Source organism: Nymphaea colorata, chromosome 9 (genome assembly GCF_008831285.2).
Source record: "Nymphaea colorata isolate Beijing-Zhang1983 chromosome 9, ASM883128v2, whole genome shotgun sequence".
Lineage (NCBI taxonomy): Eukaryota > Viridiplantae > Streptophyta > Magnoliopsida > Nymphaeales > Nymphaeaceae > Nymphaea > Nymphaea colorata.
Genome location: NC_045146.1, coordinates 18,202,783 through 18,222,132, shown reverse-complemented (window position 1 = coordinate 18,222,132; position 19,350 = coordinate 18,202,783). Strand labels below are relative to the sequence as shown.

The window sequence follows — 19,350 nt, the reverse complement described above, 5'->3', positions numbered from 1 at the left end:
TAGGATGAAGTGGCAACTATGGATCTAATATAGATTTATGTGACATGTTTTCATTGATTTGAACTCCTTAAATTCAATATGGATCTACGTGACATGTTTTTATTAATGTAACAAAAATATTTATAAAATCTATGGTTTATTAAACTAATGAATGTAGATCAGACCTAAAATCTAGGCTTAAATCCTTATTTTATCTTTTTACATTGATTAAATGTTCAATTTAAAATAGGATGAATGAGGATCTAATTTTAAATCCACAGTTATCAAATCTTGAGGATTTTAAATGGGATCAATCAGATGTCATCATGTGGACACAAGCATGGAAGTTTTTATATATTACAAACGACAAGCTTCAGTTTCGTGTCATCACTAGCATTAACTTATGCCGCTTAAGCTCAATTCTTTGTTAAGCCAGTCAAGCTCTAGCTTAAGTTAAAACTTGAGTTTGTAAGCTAGTCGAGTTTGAACTACACGAGCTTGACTTGATTAAACCCGATTAAGCTCATGTATAAGTAGGGGAGTTAGACTGTTATCAAGCTTATCTCAGTTAGGTTTCAATTGAAGAGCTTAAAGGAGTCAGGTTCCAGCACTCACACAAGATGCCTAAGTCAAGCTGATCTTATAAAGCTCAAGTTGAATTCGAGCCAAACAATACATGAGTCAAGTCAAAGTCAAACCACGCTACTCAAATCGAGTCGAATTCAAGCTGGACTTGTAGTTCCGGCTACAGACAGGACTCAGGAGTATCACCATACAACAGCTTGTGGAGGGGCTTGTAGCAAGATCTTGTGCAGGAGAAGGACAATGACCTTTCTCTGGCCATCCATTATGCCGTACTGCCAGGAATGGAAGTAGTTCTAATTGAATATCCAGATATATCAAAAATCGAATTCCTCAACCCGGTTTACATCATACCCCAATGGTTTATATCCTCATGTACCCAAAGATGTAATCCCTGCATGATCACAAAACACAAACAAATTCCAATCGGGGAACGCGAATAAGTTTCAACATCTACATGTTCAGTTGCTATTAGAGCTCTCATTTCTTCAGCATGAAAACAACATTGAGGAACGAAAGGATCCAATGAGGTTGACATGGTAAGGAAGAGCTACGGCTACAATACGTGCAGTCGTAGTTTGATTCTCATAGGTATCACTCTTTCTGCAAGTTGAAGCTATAAGCGTACCATATGGGCTTGAAGATGTCTACGCAAAAGGGTTTTGCGTTGCCGTGGATTGGATTTGGATTTCCTTACGAAAAAGGGTTGGGAAATAAAGTGTCCAGCTTATATATTTTTGCCTTGGAAGAGTGAAATTGCTGCTTACTTTCTTACAATGTAAATCACCAGCAATAGGATACAGCCACTTCAGAAGTTCCTTACTCTGCATGTGAAACTCATTTCACGTTTGTGAGAATCCTCAAAGAAAATCAGGTCGGCACGGCTCTTGAAGAAACTGAAAAAAATTAGCTTGTAGTAATGGCCAACCACTTCAAGCAAGTGTATATACAGAATACATAAAGAGGAAAATGAAAGCATACACATTGATGGAATAAAATTGATGGATGAGGTATGGCAAAAGTATCCCTCAGAGTAACGTTTGCTTCATCAGTATGGCAAGAGCGGTGCCGATTGAAATGTTTATAACGTTGACAACATCATTGGTAAGCTGCAAAACAGGGAAAAGGAAAAAGGCAGACGAAGTAATGCAACTGAACAATAAATAGAACGGACATTATTCAGGAGCAAGTGAAAATAAAAAAAATTAAAAACGAAACTAGCATGATCCTTTGAGCAGTCTCAGACTCTCAAGCACAAGACAGGGAAAGAGAAAAAAAGAAGACTAGGTGATACAACTGAGCAATAAAGAGAACATATATTATTCAGAAGCAAGTGAGAATCTCTGTCGTTGTATGGGTACGGGAAAGCGGGCATGGGTACGGCAAGGTACGGCAAAAAAATGTGTGTTTATATATATGTGAACATATATATATATATATATACAACACGTTAATATGACAATTTTTAATAGTTTCTTTCAAAATTTCTACATGTAATCTCATAAAACATCAATAAACTAACAAAAATATGGTTGAAATGGAAAAAAAAATGAAAACAAATATGGTTTGGATCAGTTCCAACCCGGAACTGATCCAAGCCGTACTGCCGTACCAGCACCACTGTACTGCCGTACTGGTACTGGTACGTGGGCATATCCCACGTACCACTGAGACATAGATGAAAATAAATATATATTAAAAAAAAAAAGAAGAAACTAGCATGATCCTTTGAACAGTCTCAGACTCTGAAGCACCTAACTGCACTCCACAAGCTGCAAGCTGAGAATTGCATGTAAGACTGATGAACTGTGACTTAAAGGATCAGTCAATTACATAAATCACAACACTTAGACGTCAAACAACCTGAATCACCAAGCAGCTCAAGATCACCTCTCATTAGGTCCTCCTAAATGGATTTTGATCACTCACACGTCAACTCATTCACGATATTTTTGACACCAAGTCTATCTCCAGCCATCACCCTAGAAAAAATGCCATTTAGATTTTTCAATAATATGAACAGAATAAGTAAACTAACTGTGACTGCCAGTACTTGCCATGGATGACATACAATAGAAGTAAATCTGAAACAAAGAGCTGACATTTAATAGCAGACATCAAGCTATTGTTAGAATATTGATCCATCACCAAGTCCAAAAGTCTGACTAACTGAAAACAAGCATTTTAGCACAACAACAATTATCTGTATATTAGCACAGGATGCAGTACGTAAAGCATTCATGAGGAAATTTTTTCTGAAAGCTAAGCTATAGGACACTTGGATGACACTCGAATATGCTGTTTTGGAGGTGAAACTTGGTGTTGCATCCAAACAGCATTTTTTGAGTGTTTGGGTGACATCAAAACTGGGATTGAGAAAAGCTCAGTTTTGACAAAACCTGGGTTTTCAAAATGGAGTGCAAAGCATGATATCCTCATGTTATTCACAAAAAATTGAGTTTTGGGTATGCCATCCCAGCACACAAAGTCACAAACCAGGTTCAATCAGAACTCATTAAAAAACTTGATTTTCACATAACCAAGTTTCCACAAAACTGGGTCAAATGAGGGTGTCACCCAAACAGAATGCATTCTTTCTGTTTTAACCTCTTAAGGTTCATAACCAAATGCATGTGCTACATGAGACTGCTGACATGGATAACTGCATATCAGGTGCCTGCATATCATGGAGAAGGTAAAGATGAAGTAGTTGTGGTACTACTACTTACCCATCTGAATCCATCTTTCCCTTGGAATGTAGCACCAACTAAACTCTCCCCAAAATTTGCAACCTGGGATGCAATCACACACAGAACAGCTTCACCGAAACTAATCTGCTTCAAGGAAAAAGAAAACCTATCACTGAAAATACATAGGCACATGTAGTTTGCAAGAACTAATGATTCATCTACTTAGCAAACACTCTCATGACACCTAAGCTCCAGTCTGGCTCTTTAACACACACACACACACACAAAGGCTACGTTGGATAGCCTCGGATCTCTCAGATCCGAGGCTGATTTTAAATCCATGTTAGGTTAATCCACCGATTAAACAAAAAGTGGACTTCTCAATTGGGGATCTCAAATCTGTGTTACCTTGTCAAGATCATGGATTTGTGGTCTGAGGGGTCAGGGGTCTGACCACATATCCATGGTTTCAAAATCTGTGGTAGCCTCAAATCTGAGATACGAGGCTATCAAACATAGCCAAAAAGATTCAATCATGAACCAGACAAAAAGGATAATTTTTCTCGAAGATGAACATTATAGGTGTGAGCAAAATCAGATTGACCAGAAATTTCATTGCCAGCCTTTGCAAATGCATGTCAGCTCTAAAACGAACAGAGACACATAAAGTGATAAAACAGCTATAGCTAATACGTTGAAATGAAAAGAAAAACTCTGCCTATCAAGCAATTCAGCTTAGTGTTCCATACTCTAACACCTTGAAAAGAACACACATACATTGTACAGGCACTGCACCGCATGATTAGTGGAACAAGTGCACTTATTAAATTGGTAAAGCACATCCACAACAAGCAATGGACCACTCAGCAGATGTTTTAAGCTACAATAAGTTGCTTTGCTTTCAAAGTGGAAATTGTAAAGGCCAACAAATTTTGGATTTTGTTGATAAAGGAAAGTTGATGCCTATGCTTCAAGACTTCCTGAAAAGATATCCTAAGAATAAAATATGCATGTGAGACAAGCAAAGTAACAGATAAAATATGCATGTGAGACATGCAAAGTAACAGATGACGTACCAAACCCAAGGAAGTACCGATGCTCACAAAGATGACTGAAGCTAAAAGCCCAGCAAATGTCCCCTCTATGCTCACGGCTCCTTCAGTTCCCCTAGGGACTATTTTCAATGTTGTAATGAGATACCTATTATAAGAACATGTTCTATCCATTATATTGTACAAGAGAGGCAGCAGAACGAGGCAACAGATCACTTTCAGAAAAAAATCACATGTGATGGCAAGAGCAATTAAAATTTTTGAAGACAAAGTAAAGAAACCTCAGCAGACTAGTAGATAAGGTCACTGAAAGTATTGGCATCTGTTAGAGACCCATACCAAAAAGCACAACAACAAGAACCAGAGGCAAAACATGTATGATAAGTTGATAACAATAAAGATTAGAGACACAAAGGAAATACATGCCCAAAAAATGTTTCCTCGACATTCTTAAGCTGTGACCAGTTAAACCAATTAGACAATGACAGATACACACCAATCTGAGAAAATGCCTAGCATATATCTTTAAAGATAAGTGAAGATATCACCTGACATACAGGCAATGGTTGGCTCTACGGAAAAGTAGTAGCATAAAGCGAAGTAAGAAAGCCAGTTACAAGGATCTAGAGGACTCACGTCGTCTTTCCATACGCCTTGCCAATCTCACTGGAAACTGTATCGCTCAGCTTTGTACAAAAGCTCGCCACAAACCCAAGTTGCCACAGTCCCGCGAACGATTTCCCACCAATCTGAAAGATTGACAGAAATGCACAAAGGCATCCAGCAGCACTGGATCCAATAACACTTCCCGGCCCTCTTCTTCCCCTGCGCTTTTCAGCAACACCTTGGGCTTCCTTTTGGGCAATCTTCAGCTTCGTTACAGCAGTTCCCTGTTTGCTTCCCGTGTCAACATTCCATTCGTTAACAAAGAAAACCTTACTCATGCCACACACTGTAAACAAACAAAAAGAAATGGAACTCATACTTCATGTAGGAAGAAGAACTACCAACCAAAACAATCGAACTCCTACTTCAACTGGAGAGAAAGAGAGCCCTTTAAAGCACAAACATTCCAATGACGCTTAGAACGATACTAGTTCTAAGCTAGCAGGATTAATCTTCTTGATCACTGCAATTTCACAAGAGACGAGAGGTTGTGTAACTAACCTTGTTATGCTTTTAATTCCTGAAGTAGTCTGAGGAACTAAATGTAGATCCTGTTGATCTAGTGGAAGAACGATGCGTTATCACCAATGACGATAAAACACCAGGTTAATTAACATACTGTTAAAGGTTAATATCAGATAATTACACTACGGAAATAGGTGCTTAACAAAATTGCGCCCAAATCGAACATAAGATAATGGGCATTCTTACTGACTATGAATTTCCAACAAGAAAAGAAATCAAGACATGGGCACACAACGGAGAACTAGAACGAAGCAAGTTACAAGCAAACAACCACGAGAAGCTCGAAGAGAGGAATCGCGAAACCCCAAATTCGATCTTCCATAGGCACTGGGATTTCTCACTGTGGAATCAACAAACCCTTATGCACCAAATTTCTCTGGCATATCTTTCAATACCGTGGATCTTTCACACACACACACACACACAGAGAGAGAGAGAGAGAGAGACTCACGATGACAAAGTAAGTGGCCACGAGGAGGAACCCGGGAGGGCCGAACGACCTCCACGTCAAGATACCCAGGAGGAAAGCGGAAGCGATACCGGATATAGAGAGGCCGCTCACCAGGAGGGGAGAGCCTACCACGAAGATTACCACGTTGCTCAGTAGAGCGGATACCCATGTTGGTGGCCGCTGCAGCAGCAAGTCCACCATCGACGCAACGGCCCCCTGTCCGCCGCCTAGCGCCAGCATCTTCCGACTCCTCCTACTTCCACTCCCCTCGCCAGGACGACCGTGCCACCTCAGTCCACGGTAGAACTTCTCGTCCCCTGCAGCATCCAAGCCACCGCCGCGAGAAGCGGCCGAGCTCCGGCCAATGCGAGGAGGAAAGGCGCTGAGGCGTGAAGGGATGGGGGTCAAGCACGCAACGGCAGTGGAAGGCTTGTCACTGTTGCAAAGAAAAGGGCCGGGCGCGTTGACAAATTGGAACAACAAAGTAGCCATCTTCAATTTCTCCCTCTTCCGCTGCACAAATACGTAAAAGGGAAAGAGGAAGATATATAATCACATAATGGCAGTATGATATAGTCTGGACCTCAGTTTTTAAAAACGTCAACACACCATTTCACGGAGAGGACAGAGATTCAAAATATATACAAAAAAATATCAAAAAATGGTACTCATAGTCATAGCTAAGCTCTGATATAAAGTTAACGAACATGAAGTAGGAAAATATAATGAATGAGGTGAAGCTGTTGAGTAAGCTGGCGAGAGTAGAAGTTAGTGTATGTACTAGGCAAATCGTGGCTGTCAAAAGAAGAAGAAACTAAGGAAATAGATCCTGAAAATTTGGAGAGAAAAATGTAATGGGAGAAAGAGACGGAGACAACTAAAATTCCAAAATCGCTTGTATGCTGAAGTCAATTTTTTTTTTTCTTTTGTTGCCTACTGAACGAAACAAACAGGTCCCAAGGGTTTAGATGTGGCAAAGCGACCAAAAAATACGTCGACACCAACTTAAGCGATGGGTTTAAGGGGCCGAAGATTGGTTCCTCACAAAAGTGTTTCCAGTTTACAACTTTTTAGAAGCTCTTAAACTTGGTTATTGCATAACCTTATTTTTGCATGCATGTAACGAGTTTGAAGTTCAAATCAACCTAATCTAATAAGGTAGGATCTTTGGGTCATTGGTGAAGATTGTTCCATGAATCTATCATAAAGATTGAAACGAGTTCATTGAGTACTATAACATAATGTTTCATAAATTTATCTCAATTTTTGAAACAAATTTATTTATGGAATAGTTTATTACTGTTTCTATTGCTAATGACTCATTAAGGACCCGAGTGATCAATGAGAGTTTTACCAAGTAGGTGAACTCTTAAGTAACTCCAAGAAGGTGAACTCATGTGACTGCATTTTGAAATAAAAGTTGGTTCCATCTTTTCTTTTCTCTTTTTTTTCCCCTTTCCATCGCTGACTGAAATAGAATAGTGGTGTAGCGTAAGTCCAGCTTCCTTGTGGGGAAAGGCAAATGGAACAAACGGAGGCGAGAGAAGATTTTCTAAGAAGTCTCTTGCCCTTAAACGCCTCTTGCAAGCGACGTCGCTTGTCCGAGTGATACTGACGTTGGGGTGGGTGGGTCTCTGACTGACTCTCTCGCCTTGTTTTGAGCGATACTCTCGAACCGAATACCTTATCTGCCTCGGTAGGCCAAGGTGGTTGCTTGCTGTTGATCGATAAATTTCCTGGAAACGAGGGAGGGAGGGAGAGAATGTAATGGCTGCTTTGGCTTCTCTCGCCGGCGTCTTTCATCCTACCACCACGTCGACGGTAAGTCTCATCTCCGCTTCTTCGTGAGGCTTTCTTCATCTTTACGGTTCTCTCTGACTCTGATAGGTGGGTTTTCGTTGCTCCCATTGTTATTTTCTCCTCGTCTTTTTCTCTTCGTCAGGTCACCTTCGGCAGCGGGACTTTTGGTGGAATAAGGAATTGCAGTTTCTCTTCTTCCCGCGTCTCTGCCAAGGTAAGCATGCTTGTGGAGCTCTTTTCTTCCCTTTCATGTTTTTTTTCTCTTCTCCTTTCTTCATCAGGAGGCGAAGTAAGAAGGAAATGTAATCCTTCTCCTTTTTTTGCTTTTCTCAGGTCAGTGATGAACAACCATCACAAAAACACAGTTCTCGCAGAATATGGAGGAGAAGGAAGTTGGTAATTCATCTCCCCTTCCATATTTTTGTTTAAGATAGCATGACAAGGAAATGAGCTTTCAAATTGTTGATTCTCCTCAATCTTCTAGAACGGTTCTCTCTCTCTCTCTCTCTCTCTCTCTCTCTCTATCCCTCAATGTCGACACCTCTTTGAGGTATCTTTTTCTTAAGTCAAAGGGCTAAATCTGGAAGCAGGCTGTTGCGTAATTCAGTGGTTGCTTCTCTTTTTATTGGAGTAACCTATTTTCTTTTCCAGTAGGCAAGCAGGGCGATGACAAGAAAATTCTGCTTAGACTTGTTTCAAATGAAATATCTAAGGAGATTGTGTAGTTTGCTTGTGATATTGCTCATTTGACTCAGGATGCGACATATCGAGGAGCGAGTCTTGGACTTTGGTTGAAAAGATCAACTCGATAGTTTTGGAATGGAGCCAAGTCTTGTTCTCTTGTTGCCATCTAACCTATGGATGGCATGGTGACCTTTGCTAGTAAGCTTATGTACACCACAGATACCGGAATTACTTGGAATAAGTAGGGCCTCAGGAATCCCAAGTCAATTACCGAACTCGAAGCTGATTACTAATAATGGGAACCTCTATTTCCGTGTTACTTTCGTTCTTACATTGTGTTCTTTTTTCCTAAAACTTCTGAATTTGCATCAAATTGCTAGAATTTTAAATTTCCAACTAACACTTCCTGAGCAATACCATGTGCTGCTTCCTACTCGTCTTTTGCATCCTCGGAGCATCTAAACTTTTGAAGTACCTTCTCAATTCCGTTACCAAACTGCTTCCCCATTTCCTATTCCCCTTATGCTGACCATGACTTAGGCTTCTGTCTTCTGTTAATTCCGTCCTAAATGTGGTCATCGCAATATTACCTATTACCATTATTCTTAGCGGCCATCTTCGGATCTAAATTGCCAATTCCAATGTCATCACTCGTCAATATATGTATCATGTAGCTGATTTTGCCAAAATGAATCAAATTCTAGTTGACGGCCAATTTAATTTGACTTGGGAGGCTTGTTAGTAACCTGTGCTCCATGTTGTGTTCTTCACCAATTAGGAGGCATCCTGATTGAGGAAGTTTCCATCATTAGAACCTACAACAGGAGAATCACCATTAATAGATTTTCAGCAGGCACCTTGCCTTTCTTAGTATTTGCAGCAGCAATTGCAAAATTTTCTGGTGGATGCTTGCATGTAACTACTGTAGCCATGACTGAGTTTCCTTCTTCGGATGTTGGATACAATTAATATCTCTACAGTACTATGTTGGAAAGCTAAAACTACTGCATTTTTGTTTGTCATTAATCTGTCGATTGCTGTGCCCTTAACAGTATTTACATTCCCACCTCCATAAGGTTGGAGCCTAGAATAGTTAACCAGATGATTAATCTTAGACTGTGAAAGAACATGCATGCGTGCTCTGTAGGAACTTGTTAGTTTACTGACTGAACTTTGTATCGTAAGTTTCTAGGTTGGTTCTTTAAAGTTTAAACTAATTTCTAATATTCTATTGTTTGAGCACTATTCCCAAATCTTTAGCATGTTTTGGGCATTATTCCAGATAGTATGCATGTCATTGGGAATATAAAATACCAACACCACAAGTTCAATGTTTAGATCATCATTACAGAAAGTTATTAATAGTAATGCTGCCTTGGAGATTGATATTGACGGAGACATACAGGCTACAATGCATAACAGCAGTCATTCTGCTAAACACGTATGCTGATTAACAGAGAAGAGTTTACAAGTGCATCTTTATCCCCCAACAAGCATCATAATTCGTTGATATAGGCAGCATAAATGTGCATGTCCAAGTAGAAATAGCACAAAGATTGGTGAATTTTTGGAATTTCAATGCCATCCCAAACCTCCATTTTGAATGTTCTACCAGACAAACAACATGGTCAACTATGTGGAGCGAATTCTGAATGTTTGTTACGAACACTACGAGAAACTACTCTTTCATAGAGGTAAGAAGTTCAGTAGTATTGTCCAGCTTATAGTAACTCAACATTGTAAGGCCTACATTCATGACCTTTGACCTTCCCACTGACAAACCGATGAAATCAAACACCTTCTTCTCTCTTCATGATATTTTTCAGGTAGGTGGATTATATTTTTTTCCCTCATCATCTAGAGGATGAAGGCCAGAATTTTATAGAACAAGGAATGGCTAGTACACCAAGTAATTAGGTCCATTACTGCTTGGCACACATCATCTGGAGGAAAATGTTTTAAAACCTGACTGATTTGTTCTCTTGAGAAATTCATATGACAGTCTTGTTTAGTTTGGTAGATGCAATTATGTTTACATATACCAAATGTGTTAATTAAGCCAGCAAGTAAGGCCATCCTTGAATTTTTCTAATGACGACTGTTATGTGAGATGTGAAGCTCTATAAAAGCCTGGACTGTACCATCAAAATTAGTTCATTCTACATATAGTTAAAATTTGTACACCTGTAGGCTGTGGCTGTGCAGCATCAGAGTAATAATTTTCTTTGGATGCCTCCTGCTGATCGGTAATTGTATAATCAATGGAAGGGGAAAAAAAGAATCCAGTTATTTTTTTTTTCCCATTTGCTCATGCATTTGTAATTTCTCGTTGCATGCTTAACCTTGGTTGTATAATGCAAGGCCCAAATTCTTGGGAGTCATGGGCTCATGGTTTTTAACCAAGTTGAATTGGAGAAAAAATTTATCCTTGGCTGACAAACGAGGAATCCCAGCAAAGATAAATTTTATCTACACACCAAGAGAGGCGACTGCATCTTGGTATTCGATCTTATTTTCTAACCTACATTGGTCCAGAGAAGAGAACAAAAATAAAAATAAATGAAACACCTTTTTGTCAGCTTTTTCTAATATGGTAATGTGCTGTTTGTTCTTGCAGACAAAGAAGGATGATATGTTGACTTATAAGCTGGACCGGATTCCTTTTCTGGAAGAACAAGTGAGGAAGATCAGGGAAACTGGAAAGCTTATGACATTGGACATTGATAGGCTGATGCTACGGGAAGAGAACAGATTTGATTTTGTGAATGAGGTAGCACATGAAGCAAAGATGTATGTTGAGAGGAATCGCGACGAATATGGTGGATCAAAGAAAGCCATATTCCATGTTCTGAGTAACCGTATGAATGAGGCTGGGTTTTACCGGCCAGAGGCATACATGGAAACTGACCCTTTCAAGCCTGGTCCTACTTATCTGAAGGAAGAACTATAATATAAGGGTTAGTTTCTCTCTTTCACTTGACCTGGATGTCAGTCACTTTGTAGCCATAGAAGTTTTGGTATATGTGCAATCACTCCCGGTTCCAATGATTGTTGTAGCTTCATTGCGTGCAAATTTCTGTTAGCGCATGTCATCTGATCATATGAACGCAAATTTTTGTTGTTTTCTGAGTTATCTTCTTCTCTTTATACCTGGGTCCTTAACCCTCTGCAATCTTAGAGCATGCTTGGAATCAGAGAATGAAGATCAAGACAAATTTTTCTTTTCCAGATACGAAGTATTTTTTGCTACCTGATAATGGACGAGGGGCCAGTGGACTTTTCTTATTAGAACTGTAGAATGCATTCAATCACGAACTTGGGTAGACATGCACCTGCGAAGGTTCCACCTGATTCTTAGGTACTCATGAATTTCACCTGCCAATTTGATAGCTACCGAAGGCCACTCTAAGTCATGGATACATCAGTACGCAGCCACCACTAACTATATCGTGAAGTTCTTACATTTGAAAAATGGCTCTTTCATTGTTTTCTCTCATGAACATCAAATAACTTTTTTTTGAGCCATTGCTTTCTGAAGGTTATTGTGAGATACGTACAATCTATTTTTCTCGTATTAGGTGACTTGCGCAGTCACACACACACACACACACACATCCGTCAACTGTAATGTCGATAACTGTGGCATCCGAAAGTGCTTTCCAACTTTAAGCCAACAAATAGAATGCCATTGAATGAACTCAAACTTTAAAATCTGATTTATATATTCAATTGCTCGATCACTTCAAGTAACCTTGCAATTGGGTTGATGGGAAACATCTTAGGAAAGAGTATTTTTTGGCTGATGTTATTTGTAAGTCTCTAATGTTGCCCTGATCTCTTTATCAGTGAGATTAGGGTTAGTTAATAAGATGATTTTCTTTCTTTAAGACTGCCGGCTGTAACAAAAATTTATGATGTATCTCATTCATTTGTGTTCTCTTTACCGTTCAAGAATTATTATTATTATGTTGTTCATAATGGAGGGCATCTTTTCGTAGGAAAGCAATATGCATTCGATCCAATTTCTCCCATATAAAAATAGAATACAGACATGTGAGAGGAGGTTAAAGTATTGCCGGTTTATTGATTCTGAGTGGGCGGTGGCGTAGATTGGTCAAAAAGAATATCGGCAAGCTGCGCTACAGCTAGCTATTTTTACCTTAATCTAACCAGACTGGTTAATCTCTCCGTTGAATCTGACCAAATGGAAAAAAGGATCAAATTTGGACTCAAATCAGATACAAATATAAAGATTTCTAGAAGTTTTTTAATTCCCAACTTTTGATGGTATATGTTATTTTAAGCAGTTAAACATGACATATTCAAACGAGAATGTTTTGTTACCTCTTCAAAGGCTGAACTTGCCTTTTTTTTTTGGGGTAAATTTTTCATTGTTAACCAAAAAAATTGTTTTCGCCCATTCTAGTACAAAGAGCTTCATATCTAACCTAGAGCAGGTCGCTTTCTTTCTGTCTCTGAAATCCATCGGCAGCCATCGCCAATGGGCTTTGTTTTCTGTCCTTTTTATCTCTCTTTTTCAACGAGTTGGTTGGTGTAGAGGGCTTTGAATCCTACGTTTCTATCTATTTCTTTGGTTTTTTAAGACTCTCTAAAACCCTCAACAGCCACGGCTCAGGGCTTTTCTTCTTCTTCTTCTTTTTTCTTTTTTTTCTCGCTCCCTCTCTTTTCACTCAGAGTTGTTTCTATTTCTATGGCTTCTTTAACACTCACTCTATTACTCATTCTAAAACCCTCAACAACCATGGTTGAGGGTTTTCTTTTTCTTGTCTCTCTCTTTCTTCCCTTCACCCTCTTCTTCTTCTTCTTCTCTCTCTCTCTCTTCTTCTCTCTCTCTCTCACCGTGAGAGTTGAAACAATAGATTTGACGTAGAACCAGCCCCTGGCAGATATCAAATATATGGATTTCAGATTCTTTATTTGAAAGAACTTCATGCTGCTGAGTAAAGTCGCGGAGTCAGAACATTTTAGGTGATGGGCACTAACCGATCTCTCATTTAGGACAATGAGTGCTTGCGGGGCACTGACTTAAGTCTGGTGTGGGCACCACATGCGGCTGGACCTAGTTGAACCTAAGTCTAGTTTAATCCCAATGCAAGATTTCAGGGGCTCGCGTGGCCAGTGTTCACAGAGTAGCTCCACTACTAGCTCAACAGATTTAAGGTCCGATCAGCGATCTGTGGCTATCAAACACCACCTAAAAGATGAGCGGACTGCGGAATGCACAACGTCTCATGTCAAGGAACACACTGTTCCCGCAAATGGTGGGACCTTCATTGTTGTATGTATAATTAAGGACATGTGGGACACTTTCTTCTCGAGGGCATGTTTGGATGCCGGGTATGTCTGAGTCTCACAACGCTCAATCAAACATTAAAACTGAAAACTCAAACATGTGGGATACTTTTGGCTTTTCAGTCAATTTTTTCGGCATAAAGTGAAACACGTTTGTAAGGGGCTGTTTGACAACAGTAACAGACTTTTACTGTCCCATGAATTTAACTGATATATTCATAAAATACTACATTACTATTTGACAATAATAACAAATTTTTACTGTTTAATGAATTTACCTCATAAAATATGATAAATTTACAAAATACTACATTTTGACAATAATAACAAACTTTTACTGTCTCGTCCCATGAATTTGCCTCATAATAAATTCATGAAATACTACATCATTATTTTATAAATTCAGTATGATAAAAATGCCAAACAGCCCCTAACAAGCGTCTATCTATGTTCCACTCATTCAAACACCTCTAACTAGTGATTGCATGGAACTACCATCAAGAGACTGCATCTCATGATCAGATCGTTACAAATCCAAGATCCAAATCCATAATAAGGTAGACCCGGATCCGCTCACATGCCTAACACCTCTACCCTCGATTGCGGTACGACTCATGGGCTTTGGAGATGTACGGCCAGCAGTCCACCTTGTCGGTCCACATACGCGGCTCGTGGACGGTGAGATTTTGATATCAATCTTGTGTTGCTGACGTCATGAAAGGAGGTCCATGACATCAGCATCCCAATGATGATGCCAACTCAGATTCCCCTGAGTTCCATACGCGGGAGGAAGGTTGAATATTCCACTTTCTTTTTCCCATTTGACTCTTTTCTTTCTTCCAGTTCAAATGCTGACTCCGGCAATTAAGGTTGGACATTGGGCCGAACCGAGTTGAAAAGTCCGACTAGTCTGATTGGGCCCATGCTCAGGGCTAATAAAGATAGGCCAGGGCCCAATCATATATAGGTTTCTTTCTTTCTCTCTCACACACAGACGCTATATATATATATATATATATATGTATATATATATATATATGTTTGAATTGGTCTGAGGGTTGACTTACTAACTTAGGTTTGGCCTGAGAGACAAAAACAATGGGTCAGGAGGGTTTTGAATATATGTGTTTTTTTCAAATATATCCAAAGGAATAGACCGAACTTATTTGCTGTATAAACAGGGTACAATAAGCTCAAGGTTTTCTGCTGCTAGTAGTTATGAAAAAAAAAAAGTCTTCCACTTCCACCCTGAGCGTCGTTTCCTCATGTTGTTAAAATAAAACTAAATTTGTTTTCAAGTTAACACGAGGAAAATGAAACTCAAAGGGTTACAAATGGTTCGGTCCCCTCCAGATCTGTTTATCTTCAATTAGTATTTTTAACTATTTGTTTGGTATGTATGTGAGTGACCCTTAAAATATAAAAAATACGTGATGAGTGCTTCTTCGCATAAAATTTTTCTGGCTTTGCCGCTGGTTCTGATCGGATGCATGTAAATACATGTATGGTCGGTTAGGATCCAATTCACTAAAGCTAAAAAGAGTGCCAAAATCCTATCCGGCCCACTTGAAACACAATAATTAAAAGTAGACAAAGGTTTCAAAAAGGTGTCAGTGCAAATTAGGGTCCACCCAGCTCGGTCCGGTCTGATTTGTTAGGCCCTGAGACGGATATGTTCGGAATGTCAGCTGCCTGATAGGCTTAAGGGATGGATGGCCCATGTCAATAGATATATGAACCTAACTCAGGTTCCGGCCGGCCCATTAATGTAAGACTAATGTCACAACCAGGCCAGATATGTGTCCGTAGCACAATTGGCAAGGCGGCTTACACTCAAGGGGTCCGACTGTCGGAGGTTCAAATCCCATGATTGCTGTCACGTTTTGATTGGCGTTACTAGCATGTGCCGCAAACAGAGGCAAGCGCCAGCATTCGAGTTGAAGGATGTATTGTAGGTTCACTCAAGCTCTGAAACAAGCCGAAACTTTGAAGACAGAAGGTATGACTTGAGGTTTAAAACGGAAGGCAGCTTCCCCTAAGCAAACATTAAGAAAAAACTTGCAACAAACCATTTTGTTGAACCAGTCTAACATTTTCAGCAAAAACATGCGGCGGCCGACCCGTCCAAATGAGCGGCAGATCCAAAAAGCAAAGATTTGGATCTACAAAGTAGGCTATGGACCGGGATCCAAACCTGGCTCAAGCAAAGAATACATAACTTGATTGTTGCCTATAATTGTTTTTCCTTTAATTTGTCAATTTTTTACTTATCTATTCATTGAAATATGGCTAAATAAGCTGGCATTAGGCAGATAGCTAGCAAATCAAGCCAAGGGAGGCTCTCTGTGACTTTGGACTAACTTAGAGGGTCTTTGAATCCAAACCCCAGGCAGGTGTGGACGGAAAACAAGAAGACTCAGTCTTGAAGGCGCATTTAGTTGTAAGTTGGTTGGCTTATGCTTTCAAAGTTGGAAGATTCTTAGGGGCTTTTGTATGTTTCCAATCTCACATCTCATATCCGAGGTGATATGATATTTTGAGATCTTAGGGATCAAGATTTTAGATCTTCGGTTTGTAACAAAGATTTAAGATTTGTCGTTCCGAATTGTTAGGGACAGGGATATGTGAGGTCTTCGTAGTGCCTGTGCCCCGCAGAGCTAATCTGAAATCTTAAATTTATAGTTGAATTTAGGTGACATGAGTCTAATTATATGGGGCAGCCCTATAAGACCAGAGTCACTGCCTCATGAATACGAGCAGACTTGGTTGTTAACTATATATTTAGTGTCTCATGCATGAAAAAAAATTTCTGGCTCCGCCTCTTATTATTGTGAACTTGTAATGGTTGTATTGTACAATTTATGAATACCAAGTTAGAGGGAATCGAGTCCGATTTTAGATCTATGAATGATGAATCTAAAGCGAAATGCGAATCTCGAATTTGTGGTTCTCCAATTAATTTACGGTTGCTAGAACAGGGGCAGTTTGGAGCTTGTTTGAAGGTGAGAATAACTTGTCTCTAGTGGGTCTTACCACCAACATAAAATTAAACTGACTTGTTCACAGCACTCTGGCCCTTCAACACATTTTCCCGGGCATCTGCTCTAAAGAAACCATGTTATTGTTTTAGAAAATATAATATGATTATGTCTCATGTTTGATTGTCAGATCTAGAAATAACACACGAGTACTCAAAAAAGAACATGATGCTCTTAAAAACATGTGTTCCAGGAATATGCATTCCAAGAATGTTCCTTTAATCACACACCCTTTTAGGGTATACTAAAGCAACTTTCGTTGCAAACCCAACTAATGGGAGAATCATTTGGTAGTCAAAGATAAGATACTCTGAAAATTTAATATAACCTTTCAAAATTAAGTATTTGTTTAAGCCCTGAATAACTTCACACAGGAGAGAAAAAAACCACACGTTCTCGTTAGGAAAGCGATAGCCTTCACGAGAAAGTGAATGTTTACTGCGCATTCAAACTTTTACTTAGTGTTAAAATCAATCTGAACGTTTTTATTTATTTATTTTTTTAAAAAAGCTCCTTAGAAAGGTGTAGCATAACTGATTGGCATGAGTGTCGCTTCGATGACACATTCTCATGGGTGCGACTCTTTTCTATTGCAAATGGTTGCATATACAACACTCGAATTGAAATATGTATTATAAGACCACCAAGTCCTGAAGCAGCTTTAGACCTTAGGTTACAGGCAGGACACTCGAATTGAAAGGTGTACTATAAGACCATCAGGTCATGAAGCAACCTTAGATCTTAGGTTGCATGTACGATACTCGAACTAAAAGGTATACTATAAGTCCATCATGTAATGAAACAGCCTTAGATCTTAGGTTGCATGTACGATACTCAAATTGAAAGGTGTACTATAAGACTACCAGGTCATGAAGCAGCCTTAAATCTTAGGTTGTATGTACTACACTCGAATTGAAATGTGTACTATAAGTCCACCATGTCATGAAACAACCTTAGATCTTAGGTTGCATGTACGACACTCGAATTGAAAAATGTACTATAAAACCATTAGGTCATAAAGCAGCCTTAAAGTTTAGGGGCCGGGAGAGGGAATGACTTTGTTGCACACGAGCTGCTAAATCTTTTTCGACAACATTAGAAAAATCAGCTGATTGGAAATGAGTCAGAATAGTTCTTGGATCCAAGCAACTAAAAGATCTAAACATTTTACAATAACAAAAAAGAAAACAATTCGATCTGTACGCTTCACTGAATTGAAGGACAGTCAAGAACCGTTTCGAATCACAACAAACCTGCTCAATCTCCAAGTCGAAGACCGTCGAAGACCATTTTCACCACGCTGTCACGAATAAACAGGACGTTCCACACGTTCAAGGAACTCGGCCTCTTCCATTATGATCGTTCAACACAAGTACTTATACGATTTAAATCCATTTAGCCACTTTTGTTAAAAGAAAATTGTTCTGCAGTTTGATCACCAATTCCAAGTTTGAGTCTAATATCCCACGAAGATCATATAAAAGCCCAATTCAATTGATAAAAATACTGGATCATCCCAAATCCAATTTTAAGAAACAAAGTTCATATCGAGTCAAAGTCCAAATCTACTCACCGGACTAAGTCAAATTGAGTATTGAGCTAAACTTTTATTTTCATTTAAAAACAAAAGGAAGGGCGTAGTGCAAATTTGCGAGTTCGATGGTACATTGAAGGTCTGTTTCGAACTCAAAACCCAACCATATAAGTTGAAGCATGTGGCGATCTCATGTACCGACCTCCATTTAGAAGGCTTGGGTTGTGACCCTAGTGGTTAGGGGTGAACAACAAGCTCGACTCGTGAAAGCTCAGCTTGTGAACAAGTTCGAGTCGAGTCATTTGCGTAATGAGTTAAGCTCGAGTTCATGAGTCGATTCGTTCAAATAATCGAGTTGAGTTCGAGCTCAACACGGAACTGCCGAACTGAGCTCGAGCCTTAATGAAGTCGATATATTCAAACAAGCATACAAATTTGTCGAGCCTTAATCGAGTCGAGCTCGAGTTCAACACGTAATAATGAAAATCAATTTTATTCAAGCAAGTTTGTCAAGCCTTAATCGAATCGAGCTCAATACATAACTGCCCAGTTGAGCTCGGGCTGGTTCTGTCGATCTATTCTCGAGCTCGAGCTGAGTCTAACTCGAGGTTTCGTTAGTTGATCTGAGCTTGAGCTGACTGAACTCAGGCTCACATGAAAGCTAACGCTGGAATTGGACCGTGTCAAGCAAGTCCATTGATTGTGGAAGAGTCAAAGGTGAATCTCAATGGCTTTGGGGGAACAGAATTGGGTTCAGAAAGTAAGGGTGGGTCCCACCCGCATATCATGTGAAATTACGACCGAGAAGTCAACCGCTCTCTTGTGTGGAGTAAGACCGAAGACCGGTCTCCCGATACCCTCCCTAGTCAAAGCCACTCGTTTATAGTCTAACTTCCTATTCTTCTCCATTTGTTCGGACCCACCACACACTCCCCTTCGGCCCTCTTATGCACATACTTATATATATATATATATATATATATATATATATATATATATATATATATGTAACAGACAGAATGTTTCAACCGAGCTA

At 39.5% G+C, this 19,350-nt stretch overlaps 2 protein-coding genes across 6 annotated transcripts; one reads left to right on the top strand and one right to left on the bottom strand.

Moving 5' to 3' along the window:
* Window positions 1-1,267: 1,267 nt before the first annotated feature.
* Window positions 1,268-6,490, bottom strand: LOC116261425 (protein VTE6, chloroplastic). 5 transcript variants are annotated; one of them, XM_031640164.2, is made up of 6 exons: window positions 5,946-6,489; window positions 4,940-5,193; window positions 4,328-4,451; window positions 3,291-3,395; window positions 1,543-1,670; window positions 1,268-1,457 (listed from the first exon to the last, which is right to left on the bottom strand). In XM_031640164.2, exons 1-5 carry the CDS (start codon window positions 6,435-6,437, stop codon window positions 1,590-1,592), a joined length of 1,056 nt encoding a protein of 351 aa, XP_031496024.1. In that variant the 5' UTR covers window positions 6,438-6,489; the 3' UTR covers window positions 1,268-1,457; window positions 1,543-1,589. The 5 variants fall into 5 exon arrangements, 3 of the variants coding, with proteins under 3 accessions (XP_031496024.1, XP_031496023.1, XP_031496025.1); XR_004174292.2 differs by adding an exon at window positions 2,425-2,543 and having other exon boundaries at window positions 1,449-1,670; XR_004174291.2 differs by adding an exon at window positions 2,452-2,543 and having other exon boundaries at window positions 1,449-1,670.
* Window positions 6,491-7,534: 1,044 nt separating this feature from the next.
* On the top strand, window positions 7,535-11,576 carry LOC116259885 (protein PLASTID TRANSCRIPTIONALLY ACTIVE 7). Its single transcript, XM_031637866.2, has 4 exons — window positions 7,535-7,766; window positions 7,888-7,959; window positions 8,079-8,141; window positions 11,047-11,576. The coding sequence occupies exons 1-4, from the start codon at window positions 7,713-7,715 to the stop codon at window positions 11,377-11,379; spliced, it is 522 nt and encodes a 173-aa protein (XP_031493726.1). The 5' UTR covers window positions 7,535-7,712; the 3' UTR covers window positions 11,380-11,576.
* Window positions 11,577-19,350: the final 7,774 nt, after the last annotated feature.